Source organism: Macadamia integrifolia, chromosome 10 (assembly GCF_013358625.1).
Source record: "Macadamia integrifolia cultivar HAES 741 chromosome 10, SCU_Mint_v3, whole genome shotgun sequence".
Taxonomy (NCBI): domain Eukaryota; kingdom Viridiplantae; phylum Streptophyta; class Magnoliopsida; order Proteales; family Proteaceae; genus Macadamia; species Macadamia integrifolia.
This window is the reverse complement of record NC_056566.1, coordinates 13,128,221-13,141,652: the sequence shown is the minus strand read 5'-3', so window position 1 is coordinate 13,141,652 and position 13,432 is coordinate 13,128,221. Positions and strand designations below refer to the sequence as shown.

Below are 13,432 nucleotides of genomic sequence, written 5' to 3'. Positions count from 1 at the left end.
TAAGCAAAGGGGAAAAGAACACTACCCGGTCATGTGACCCTTACGTCTAGACACAGAGGGGAGCGAAATGATCACCCTATCCCTATGAAACACAAAAAATCCACCCCTTTTGATACCCCTGTGTGCCTCTCATTGGCTCACGCACTGGTGCAAGAGCCACACAACTAGGGGTAACAAAACCTAGCTGAACCTATAAAATCGATCAAAACCGATCAAAAAAACCCAGACCTAACCAAACTGATCCTTATTGGATTGGTTTTGGACTGAGGTATGCTGTGATTAACTGAAAATCGGTCGAAACCGAATTGACCAATAACCAAACGGAATGAAACCGATAAAAAAAAAAAAGTGATTATGGGTTATAAATAAGTGAATTGATTGTCCTTTTTTTACAATATTAGTGAGAATATTTTTTGTTGTAAGGAGATTTGTTTCAAACCAATTAATATAAGGTTATGAATAGGGAAATTGATTCGTAAATTGTAACAACGCTTCCATTGATCTCCTTGTTCACTACAATTAGTTGGATAGTTAAATGAATGATTTATAATATGATTCAATATTAGTTATCTTCTTAGTAATTAGTTACTCATTGGTTTCAATGTTAGTTATCTTTCCCTTACAATAACAAACCATGTTATTTACAAATTTAAAGTATTTTATCAAATCTTTCGTCACTACATGCTATGAGTGTAAGATTTTATTATGATTCAAGTTTGACAAGAACATGATCTAAACATGTACTAACCCGATATTGAAAAAACTAAAATAAATCAACATCAAATTGGACCAAAACTGAAACAGACCGAAAACTGATATCCCTTAATGGATTGGTTTTGATCTCCCTCATCCCTAAACTAAAAGCATTTCAGCCCAACCCAAACCAAATTAAACCGACTGTTTGACACCTCTACACACAACTAAGTAGCATTCTTCTTCCTATTATCTAAATGTGAACATAATTTTAACTTTAGTGACTTTAATGTATGAATATTGGGTCTTGTGAAGGTGCCAAGAAACTCAGTTGATCAAGTTGTAGTTAATAGAATTGCTTTTAGACTTCTATATAAATGTTCATGATGTTATATTTCAGTAAATTTTTTTTCCATTCATTGTAGCAGACCAGATTGAATATCACGTCCCCACGCCTTAGGTTATCATTGAATGTCACATGTCATTTGGTGTGGGTGACAAGAAATTATTTGCCAATGCTCACCACTTGTCATTTTGGAGGTAAAGGTGGTTGCATGTTATAGTGGATCCCACACTCATCTCATTTGTAAATTTTCAGCCAAAGCTAACATAGGTGACTCAAAGTGATGTAACATAAAATACCACTTAGATTCCATTTATAGTGAAATGATATTCTTAATATTTAATTAAATTTTAAACATATTTTATAATTTTTTTTTTCACTTATTTGAGGTTGAAATTTTTGGTGTGAGATGGATGTAGAGTCTTTCCTAATCAAAAGATGGGAGAGCACCCCCTATCTCAAAATTACGGGGTTATTTTTTCGAATTCTACTTGGTTCTCTCAAGTGCCTTGGTATACTCTACCTGTTCACCTATGTCAGTTTGGGGTACGGTCAATTCACTGAGTGGAACATCCTCCCAATTTGAAGCTTTTTTCTAGAAGTTTCAACCTTATTGAATATGACAATAGTCATGACTATAAACATACTCGCGACTATGGCAGGGTGGTATGCTCTGCTCTCTTGCAACCCTTAACTCTAATCAAAATACTAATGGTCCCTACTAAAGATTCAGAAGGGCGAGCATTGAAATGAGAAAGCCTTGTAGACTCATGATGCAACAAAGAAAGCGGATGCGCAATTAGTCACTTACATTCATATGCACCGTATGGCAAGTGTCAATCAACAAAATCTACATGTCACCAGCTGAGTATTTTTTTTTTTTTTTTTAAATTATAATATTGGTACCTATTCCATAGAAGGGGAAGGGAGCGGGGTAAGGGAGTTAATTTGGATTCTTTTAGTGGTAGGAAAATGGATAAGTGTTGGATCCTCAAATGTATGTCCAGGTGAACGTACATGCAGTAGATCTAAATTCGAGAGAAGGCAACACAGCATCAAGAGGCTCAAAACTTGAAACTTCATGGTGAGCGGGAGCTTAGCGCACCACAACTTTACCAACTGCACTTAGCAGTTGTTATTAGACCATTTAAGAGTTGCTTGGCTAGTTTGCGACCCAATTGATCACTAAACCTCTGCATGCGCATCAACAAACGGTAGCATTCATTTAATCTGGAAAAATCTAATCTGAAGTCAAGATCGTCATCTTGACACTGTTCCTGACATAATATAGAAAAAAAATGGAAGATCACTGCCCATGAAAACTCAGTTCATCAATCACTATATATAAATCAGTTCAGGAGGAGTTCACAATCCTTTCAATATCATCTTTGTCCTCTCACTTTCTCAACATGGGAGAAGAACTAAAGCTATTTGGATATTGGTCTAGCCCATTTAGCTGCAGAGTCATATGGGCTCTGAAACTAAAGGGGTTAGACTATGAATACATTGAAGAGGATCTGATCAACAAGAGTGCCTTGCTTTTACAGTACAACCCAATTTACAAGAAGATCCCAGTACTCCTTCATGGAGGAAAACCAGTTGTGGAGTCCATTGTCATCCTTGAATACATTGAAGAAACATGGCCTGAGAATCCCTTGCTCCATTGAAGAAACATGGAGCTGCTCTAGGCCTTCTGTTTTAGTTTTCTTTATATTTTAATCTTTTATTTCAGTTGTGGTCACTTTCTTTTGGCTCATCTAAGGCTAAAGTATGATAAACTAAGGTGCTGTTTGTTTTGTTCTTAATAGAGTTCAAGCATTTGGACAATGTTTGCCACAGTAGGAGAAAAACAAGAGAAATCAATAAAAGAGTGCTTGGAAATGTTGAGAACCATTGAAGAACATGGTCTTGGAGAGAAGAAATTCTTCGGTGGAGAGACTATTGGATTAGCGGACTTAGCCTTAGGAGGGATTGCTCATTGGTTGGGAGTGATGGAAGACATATTAGATCAGAAATGGGTGGAAGCCCATACGTTTCCTCGCTTGCATGCTTGGATACAGAATTTTAAGGAAGTTCCTGTGATCAAAGAGAACCTGCCTGATCGTGATCAAATGTTTCTCTTTTTAAAGCATCGGATGGAAAAGCTTTCTGCATCTGCCAAAAACTAGTGTTCTACTATTCTTAAGTTGTTTGCTTTTACTCTATAGGTTTTCATTCCCACAAAGTCAATCTACTGTATGCTTACTAAGTTTTTAGTCTGTTGTTCAAAAAAATAAACAAATAAATACTGTATGCCCTCTCACAGTAATTTTTGGACAAAGTTTCCCTTGACTGCACGATGAGGTTCATCATGTGATCCTAGGGTTCAGAAACTGCGTCCCCTCCCCCCCACCTTGCACAGCCCTGATCACCTGTGTTGAATGGGAATCCATTCACCATAGGTGCAGGGAAACTCGGTCCATAATTTTTTTTTACTCCCCCAACCATCATTGGTGGCATGGGGAACTCTCTCCCTAGAAACAAATTGATCAAGGCCTAAAGAGCACATGATTGTAAGCCAAATTCACTGATTCAGAACTTTTTTTTTTTTTTGGGTGGGGGGAGAGGGGTTAAACCCTGGCTTCACTAGGTAGAGTTTTTTACCTGCCATGTGGCATTATGTACATGGATTGATATGATGGTGGACTCAGAACCATCTTTCATAAAATTTCAGACCAAACTAAGCAGAGGGTGTGGTTCCAATTTACTAATAATATACTATTTTGTATAATTATTGTCCCCTCCCATTTCCTCTTTCGGCTAATTCTTCACTCGAGTCCATGAGTTGATTCAGTTGACTTGCAGCAGGAGTCAACATGTTGTCTCAACTCTTAATGTGAGAGTCTAACTAGCTGGAGTTGCCAAGCCATGGATTGGCCTCCATTGTGCTCATTGTCATCTGGGCCTCACTGACATCTCTGAAACAAGAGTGAATTGCCCTTTAAAATCTAACTGTTCACAAGGAGAAATCTTTAGTGTGTCAAAGAAGTTGCAGATGTAACTGAAAAGAGGACTCAACACATGCGGTTGTATTTTTGCAGTAGAATTATATTCTTCATCCATGGGAGAAAAGGTGTATTTAAATTTAATTGTTCTCTCGTCGAAAATGTAAAGATTTAATTAAAAATTTGTCAACCAAGATGAAATTTCTCAAGCCTCAAAATGATGAACTTCTGTATTTGGAAAGTGGGTGACTGTTTGATCACTTTAGTTGAAGCAGGGTTTAGATCATTACATCAATACCCTTAAGTTGTGAAGTTTTGGAAATCTTGGATGGAAGAACATCTGTTGTGGATCATGCTGCCAAAAGCAAAAGAAATCTGAACTTAACAGAGGATGGAGGTTAGGAATGGGTTATTAGCAGTAAATATGAGTGTTCTCAGCAAAAGATCACTGCTTTGACCAATCACTGCTATTGAAGTGGATGATCACACAAGAGAAAGGGAAAGGAGTGTGCTTGAACAGTCAACATGACATTTCTCAACTCTTACTTGATAATGAAAACTCAGGCAGCCAAGCTTTTTTCCCCTTGGTTAGCTATGCCACCGTGACCCCAAGGGAGGATGAGGATTCATCCTTCCAATGCATAGAAGTAAAACATAGCAGTCAAGAAACAGGAAATTTGATAACACTTCCAACCAGCATCTAAAATGCACATCTCATATTTTCAAAGGACAGAAATTTTATCCTCCCCTAAGTTGCAATATAGTTTATATTCAGGAAAGGATATTGCTGTTGGGGATAAAATAGCAGAAGAGTAATTAACTGTTTCTTCTTGATTGTGTGTGGGCATATGGGTAAAGAGATAACTATTTTATTCATTACTAATACAACCTCATTACATCTTCATTCAAGACAGCTACATGTTGGAAAACAAAGATACTAGACATGGATGACACTGCACCACTAACAGAACCCTTAGATCCATTCAATGCAAACACATAAGAACTAGATTGACTGGGAATCACTACCTGAGTGTGAAAACTTACTTGCATTAGTTCGTCTTTTAGAATCAGATGACAATCTCAATAGCGTCTCGGTCCTCGAACATAAACGTCCTTTATAACAACTGATGGTACATGTTGGATCTTGTACCAATCCTCTCCCACATTTTCTGGGAGAATCCTATTTTTAAGAGGCATCGCGATTATTTCCAATTCCTTGAGTGTGGTCAAATACTGAAACCCTTCAGGAAGCATCTTCAGGTAAAAGCAAGCAAAGAGTTTCACACGCTTGATGCTGGACATTGCCCCTTCCTCCACCCTCCATTCCTCTATTTCATTTAAGTCCACAAGTTCCAATTCTTGAAGCTCAGGAAACCCTCCTGCAGAACAGACTAGCGTCTTTCCCTTGTACACTTCACCACTCAATACAAGAGTTCGTAAGTGTGCCAGCTTCTCTAGTGTTGCCATTGGGTCCTGCATCAAACAGGACCCCTGCAAGTATAACTGAGTGATGTTTTGAGGGAACCCATGCAAGTCTGGTAGCTTCTCCAACCTTCCAAACATTTGCAGCTTATAAAGATGAACATGATTTGAGAATGTCAAGCTTGGAAAGACAATATTTTCGTCACTCACAGTTGTTGACAAACACAAGGATTGGAGGTTCTCTAAACAGACAATAGAATTTGACAATGCCTCCCTGTGCGAATTTAAGACCCCTCTTACTACTAGTTTTCGAAGATTTGTCAACTGGGCCAAGCCATTCTCAATCCAACTGCCTGCTTCTATTTCTGACAAAGTTTGCAGGTTTCTTAGATTTCCAATTCTTGATGAGCCTAATATCTTCCCCCAGTTCATGTGTAGATGTCTTAATTGAATCATCTCACTGATAATACTAGGTATATATTGACAACAAGGAGCCATTGCATAGGTAGGTTTTATGTCAAGTGTTTGTAGGTTGATAAGATTGCATATAGTATTTGGGAGACTTGTTAAGAAATTACCTCTCAACCCCAAGTACCTCAAATGAATCATTTCACCTATTTCATTTGGCAACTGAGTGATTCCCATCTGTGGGATATCCAACACCCTGAGTAACCTAAAACCACCACAAAGAAATCTCCAGTGTTTTCGGCCCAATTCTTCATAATATACATGCGTGGCATGGCACAAGAAAGATCGAAGATATCGTGTTGGACAGTTATGGTTTAAGGAGATATACTTACGAAGATCGCCATAAACAATCAGTCGATGTGTTCGAACTGGGGATTCAAAGTCTGTAATTTGGCGAACATCAAGAAACTTGTCCTCCATGGCCTCTGATATGGAGAGATTCCGTAGCATATCATGGATGCGACATGTTCTAATCCCAACACTGGATCTCCTTGACGATTGAAGCATACAACGATCAATCAGCTCCTCCAAATAGTCTTCTGCTACTTCCTCCATTGTTTCATTGCCTCTCTGTTGTACAAGTCCCTCTGCAACCCATAGCTGAATTAATTTCCTTACATGTATTTCATGGTCTTCAGGGAAAACACCTAAACAGAGGAAGCATGATTTCAAGTTGTAAGGCAGATCATCATAGCTTAGAGCTAGTATTCTTGTGATCTGATCATGGCCTTCACAAAATTTCCCATTGATACGCTTGAGTACTTTGGCCCACTCACTTGGGATTCTATCTTTCCTTGATAATAATCCACCTAGTACAACAACAGCGAGAGGTAAACCTCCACATTTAGCAGCAATGTCTCTTCCTACTTTCTGCAACTCTGGAGACAAAACAAGTGGAACATTCTTAGGCAAAGCTTTCTTACAAAACAATGTCCAGCACTCATCTTTGCTTAAAAATCGCAATTCATGGGGAATGTTCTCCATATCTGCATGAAGTGCAACCTCTTTATTGCGAGTAGTAAGCATTACTCTACTTCCTGTTGTTGCTTCAGGGAAAACAACTTTCAAACTGTCCCAAGCATCTTTACTCCAAATGTCATCAACTACCACCAGGTATCTCCTTTCCTTTAAGTACCCAAAGAGCAGCCTTTGCAAATTTTGTTCGCTCATCTGAGTTACTTCCCTTTGATGCCTTTTATTGAGCTCAGCAACTTGATTTAGGAGGCTCTCCAACAGCTCTTTAATATTGTATTCTTGAGACATGTAAATCCAAGCACGACACTCAAAATGCCTACTAACTTCATTGCTGTTATAGACTTTCTTTGCGAGAGTGGTCTTCCCTAAACCACCCATACCAACAATTGAAAGGATGGAAAGTCGCGGCTCTCCTTGGATCAGCTGCCTCACTAGTATTTCTGCTTCATCTTCAATTCCCACCACATCTACTTCCTCCACCACAGGGGTCCTCCTCTGCCTCCGCGATAAGCTTTGTTGTGAGGAACTTGAAGATGGTTCTCCAATCTGTAAAGCTTCAATTCCATATTTTGATTTGTTGACTGAAACTTCTTCAATCCTCTTTTTGATCTGTTCAATTTGATTGCCCAAGTCATGAAGGAGCTTCAATTGGCCCATACCTCTCCTTCCTCTTTGCCTTTGCCGCTCTACTTTGAAGATAAATTCATCAATAACAGTTTCAGCATCATAAGAGATGCTTCTTACTTGATTCACCCAGAGCCTTACTCTTTCATTATCTTTGCATATTCCATCTGCATCTTTCAAGAAAGAACGTATCCATTCGAGCTCATTACGAAGTGAATTGATCTGCTCATCCACTCCAGTAAGGAAGTTTGCTTCACGGGTGATCAAATCGGATAGCTTCTCTATGAAGAAGGTGATAATACTCTCAGCCATTTCCTTGCTCTCTTTGCTTCAATTGCTTCTGCAGGAGAAGAAAGAAAAGCAAAGTAAAGGAAAGAAAATTGTGCTTTGCAACTTGGAAGACTAAGAAAGCAAGCAACTTGGAAGACTAAGAAAGCAAGTCAATGTAACTTTCTCAACTTTTTCTTTGCCAAGAGAACCCACAAGGTCGGTGATTAGTAACTGGTTTGGTAACATGAGTGCAACTTTTCCAACAAAGGAGAGTGGAGAATCTCTGTGGCATCATGGATTTTAACTTTTGTTGTCCCACAGCAAAGCTGGATGTTGGGAATAGGTCACTTGGGTAGTGGAGCAATTATGGGTGCAGAGCAAAGCTGGATGATGAGACAAGACTACAAGGATCGTACAGAAAAGATTCAAATTATCAACAAGGGAGAAAAATCTGACCCTGTGCTTGGATGGCAAGAAAAGAAATGAAACAAAAAGAAAATTAGAAAAGGGTTCTAATGCAATTTGTTAATAAATACAGTGACGCTGTGTTTGGTAGCCAAGAGAAGAAAAGAAAAGAAAAGAGAAAAGTAAAATTTTTGTACTTTTTTTCCTTAGATTAAGAAAACATGAGAAAATATGAAAACATAACAAGACAAAAAATAAATGATTAAACAATGATTTCTTATGTGTCTATCTCTCTCTTAAAATTCAATTTTTTTTTAATTTTTTTCTTTTATTTCATTTTCTTCTCTTGATAACCAAACATACATACTCTTTTAATTTTCTCACCATTTCTTCTCTTTTCCTTTCTTTTCTAGATTCTTGTCTCTTTTCTTTTCTTCTTTTGACTACCAAACATAGCCTGAGAGAGAGAGAGAAAGAGGTTGCCGTATAATCTTTGAAAATTATACTTAAAAAGAAAGAAATAAGGAGGAAAAAAAAACCTGCAATCTTTATTTTTAAGTTAGGGACATCCTCAATGCTGCTAGCATGTAATAGAATCACATGCCCACCTAATGAGACCATGGGAGAGGATGGGAACATGGTTCATATATGTCACACCCTGCCTCCTCTAGGCCAAGGTGTACAACACTGAATACCTATATCCAGTTAGCTTAACTCTCTAGGATCATAGATACAGTACTCCAATCCGTAAATGCCCCAAAATCACAACTAAAATCAGAGTACACGTATAAGATTTGTAAACTTTACTCTACTACTGGTGATTCACTAAATAATAATTATCATCTACCAAAATTCATTTGAATTATGACCTTATGTATTAGAAGATTATAAATAATACATAAGGATAAATAACTAAAAATAAAGAAGTGGTGTCCATCAACACAGTGTCTCGCAGACATAAGCCTTACCATTGCCACTGAAGTCCCAAGCATGCCTCTGCACTGGTTCCACCATCTAAAAATGGTGCAACAAATGAGGTGAGCTTCCATGAAGCCCAGTGAGGGATAACACTTGCATAAGCAATCATAACAATCCAAGAATATGCAATAGTATAAATATCCATGCCCAACCACATCAATATAAATGCAATGACATGATCCATTTATTATCAAACAATTCTAAGCAACAATTTCTAAGTTCCAAGGGGGGTATAAGTGCTATTGCAACATATGTGTTATCCCCAGTCATAAATGTACGTTATCAGTCCCCAGGGATACAAGCTAGTTGTGGGTCAGGAGCGTGCCAGTTCCAAAACCACATCGTTACCCGACAAACCCTTATTCATAACCCTCCCATAATACCATTACATCGAATCCAACATCGCATATAAAGTATACCCCTCACCAAATCAAACATCACGTGAGGATCTATCACGACGCTGGCATCTGCGCACCTCAGTCATCAGAAATCATCTCCAACCACGGACCGTCGGATGAAAAGATTAGCCAATACGTAAACCCCTATTGGTAAGGTTTGTATCACCAAGGTGATTATCCCAGCCCAGTGCATTATAATATACCACAACACAATTCAATCACACTCACTCTCACACACACACACACACACACACCTTGAACATGCAGTGCCATCAACACCAACCATTGGCCACCCTGCACCCCAGTCATACAGAGTCACACACACACACACTCACCCTGAGCATGCAGTGCTGCTGACACCAACCGTTGGCCACCCTGCACCCCAGTCACACAACACACACACCCTGAGCAGCAGTGCCGTCGGCACCAACCGTTGGCCACCCTGCACCCCAATCACACATACTCACCCTGAGCATGCAGTGCCGTCAACACCATTCGTTGGCCACCCTGCACCCCAGTCACACACACACACACACCCTGAGCATGCAGTGCCGTCGGAACCAACCGTTGTCCACCCTGTACCCCAGTCACACACACACACACGCATGCACAACCATAATCCACATTCTTATGCCACATTAACACTTCCCACAAGGAACGAGATAATAATATGCAAAATGACATGATTCACCCACATATGTGATATGATGCAAGCATTCCATAAAAACATATAAAATCCCCTCACCTCGAGTTCTAGATGGCGGTAGATAGTTGATAGTTTCGTGTTGCATGCTTCTGTCACTTCTTGGTTCCACTCTTAGGACACATAGTGTTTTTAGGTTATTTGGTTATCCACAGGGGAGTGGGACACTAGGACCCGTGTCCTAATAAAAGGATTAAAAATTAGCTTTAAAATGGTTCACCGGTGGATGCTTACAGGTGGATGATCATCCGTCGGTGAGTTCACCAGTGGACAAATCCGAAAGGGATGTAAATCCTGTAATATTTTCACCGGTGGATGGTCTCTGCCTTCACCGGTTGGCTAGTGACCATCAGCCGGTGAAGTTGAAACTGGGGTTTTCTTGCCCAGATCAGCCCCATAGGCCTTGTGGCCCCTTTGTCTGATTGTGTGTGTTTGTGGTTTTGAGTGTAGTGCCATTTTCAACTCCATTTCTCCCTCTTTTGTATGGTTTACAACTTAGGTTTTGTGATTTTAAGGTGGATTTGCATGTAGGGTATACACATACATCACCTAGCTTGAGTTTAGTGTAATTGGTGGGTTAATTTACATAGAGTCATAAGATAGACTCAAATCCCAATTTTTCAAGTCTAGGTTAACCTAAATTGAGGAATATCGGTTGGGGGTTCATGTAGTGACCATCAATTGCTTGTGTGATCACTCAAATCCATTATTCATGTGTTTAATTTCATTTTCCCCAACCTAATTTTGGGTTTGGGATAGCTAGTTGTAGAGGACTTGGCAAATTCCCAAATCCTAGGGTTTTGGGTTGCCAAATTTGAGTTGTTTCATGTAAGATGCCTTCACACTCAATGGTGAATCATTAACTTGCTTGATTAGGTCCCTCGCACCAAAATCCCCCATTCAATTTGTAGATTGCGTATGTGGGTAGAGGGGTTTTGATTAGGATTTTTTTCCAACATAGCCTAGGTCAAGATGGGGTATGAGAGAGAGAGAATTATCTAAATGGTAGAGAGGAACTTACCTTCAATGGTAGGTGTTCCCTTTGCTTCCCTCTTCTTCCTCCTCCCTTGCCTTCCTTCTCCTCCTCCTTCTTCTTCTTTCTCCCTTTCCTTGTTTCTATTTTGGTAGGAGAAGAAATGAATAGTAAGAGTCCTATTTATAGCAACTTAAGTCCCACTAAGGGCTATTCGGGGAATTAATTGGTTCTTACCCAATACCGGGCTATTCCGCTATTCGGCACTAACGGGCCCAACTTAGGGTGTCCAGATACATTAATCTATTCCCCAATGGGTTGTCCCAACTATTGGGGGTGGTTTGATGTGCACGGGTGCGAAGACCCGGGTCCTTCGGCCAGTATTCTCACCGAAGGGTGTTCACCGGTGGATGCTCCATCAGCCGGTGAAGGCTGAACTGGTCACCCTTGTGAGGAAATGGGTCCTTAAGTTGAATGGGGCCTTCTCAAGGTGTTTTTGGGGTGTGGGCCCCACCTCTTGGTACATTTCACTAGCATGGTCCGGGGGAAATTCTCTTCAATGGTAAAGCACATACCTTAACTCCTTCAATGGTTTGTAGTCCTTCTATACAATGAGCCGGACAAATCCATAGATTATTAGTGGTTGTCACCTGGTTGCATCACCTAGGTCCAAAATTTGAAATTAGCTCGGGCTTTTGGGCATGGGTGTAACAATATAATAGGGTAGAGTTCGAGGGAGAAAAGAGAATGTCGAGGAGGAGACAAAGTGCGAGTTAGTTTGATTAATTTTCAAGTAATGCTTTCTAAATTTGATCTCAGATTTCTGATTTTCACCCTCTTTCTCAAGTCATTGGAATCTTGGATACTGGCACACATTCACTAGTAACGAAAATACAACCACCCTCTTTCTCAACTCAATTGCAGTACAAAGCAGAATTGCAAAAGCATCTTCCCACTTTGCCTACACTTATTTTTTGGACAAATAGAGAAGTATCTTTCCACTCTGATTATAAACTATTCCCCACTTAGATTACAAATTAAGAGGGCAAAAAATCACTAAATGAGAGAAAAAATGCAGCCAAAAAGAAACACTACCAATTTTATCTGACAGAAAAAGCTTGTAGAAAATCAAATGTAATCCTATTTATCTGACAAGTGATGATTTATTTAAAGCCTTTAGAGCATTACATACTGCAGAATGATCTTCAAAATAGTTGTTCTCGTACTTTATGCCTTATCTAACAGATGTTTTCTTATCAATAATCTTTTACTGTTACCTATCCAGGAATAAGAAAAGTTAAAGAAACAGATTTTGGCAGAGGAACCTTATAAGCTCATATAAGCTAGCATTACATAGATTTGAATAAATCCAATGAAGAAAATAGTTAAAACTTGTGATTTCTGATACCATGATTCCTCTCCATCCGAAAAGCCACAAAGTAGCAAGCTATGATAGTCTATTAAAACAATGAGTTTCAGACATAAATCTGTCCAAAGGTAAAACAAATTTTTCTCCTTTCAATAATGAAAATTGATAAATTTAAATAATCAAGGCATAACAATGACATGGTTTTGCAAGAAGAAATTTTTTCTTCTTCATGCTTAACCTATTTGATTTAACCAAGTACAGTTAGATAGCTTCCAACCATCCTGCCAGCCAAAGCTACTGCCTCCTAAACCCATTTGGCTCTCAATAGATTCAAACGAGTAATTCACCATATGGAACAAAACTTCTTGTTTCCCATCACTGAATATCAAAAGAAGATTGAGAAAACTGGGTAGAGATATGGAAGTGACTTCCACAGTTGCTTCCACTCGTTTTCCTTTTCCTGGTAAGCTGTTTTGCTCCAGCTCCATATCTAGGATGGACATTATACAGCCAACAGCAGAGCAGAATCCACTTGGTTTCAAATGTTCTTTTTCCATTTTTGTCGGGCCGCTTAGCTTTATTTCAGTAAAAAGGACAATCTTCATTGGAATTCAGCCAGTTTCCTGATACTTCTTCTCCACAAACTCCTGCAAATATTCGTCTGGGGCATGCTTGTCAAAGTCCTAACTACCTGTCATAGAGGACATAAGATTTACTCCAAAAAATGGACTGCACACAGGTCCTTGTTCATCTGGAAGGTAAATAGAATTAGGTCAGTACTCAGAAGAAAAGATGTAGCTATAGAACCCACAACACCCCCTCCCCCC

General features: G+C 39.3%; 2 protein-coding genes and 1 pseudogene across 6 annotated transcripts in view; 1 reads left to right on the top strand and 2 right to left on the bottom strand.

Annotated features, from left to right (window-relative positions):
- The first annotated feature begins 2,296 nt into the window (after positions 1 to 2,296).
- On the top strand, positions 2,297 to 3,204 carry LOC122092213 (annotated as a pseudogene).
- A 1,896-nt stretch (positions 3,205 to 5,100) lies between these two features.
- LOC122092212 (probable disease resistance RPP8-like protein 4) lies at positions 5,101 to 7,821 on the bottom strand. Its single transcript, XM_042662553.1, has one exon. It carries the CDS (start codon positions 7,819 to 7,821, stop codon positions 5,101 to 5,103), a length of 2,721 nt encoding a protein of 906 aa, XP_042518487.1.
- Positions 7,822 to 12,676: 4,855 nt separating this feature from the next.
- LOC122091331 (tyrosine-specific transport protein-like) overlaps positions 12,677 to 13,432 on the bottom strand; it is a 6,098-nt gene continuing 5,342 nt past the window's right edge. For 4 of the 5 annotated variants that reach the window (XR_006143917.1, XR_006143916.1, XM_042661203.1 and 1 more), the window contains one exon: positions 12,677 to 13,356. The gene's annotated coding sequence lies outside the window, so the exon portion shown is untranslated. The remainder of the gene's footprint in view (positions 13,357 to 13,432) is intronic. The other variant, XM_042661205.1, reaches the window with a different exon arrangement.

What these genes read in the sequence shown, in the direction of transcription:
- LOC122092212 (XM_042662553.1), bottom strand. Translation starts at nt 7,821, where the DNA reads ATGGCTGAGAGTATTATCACCTTCTTCATAGAGAAGCTATCCGATTTG.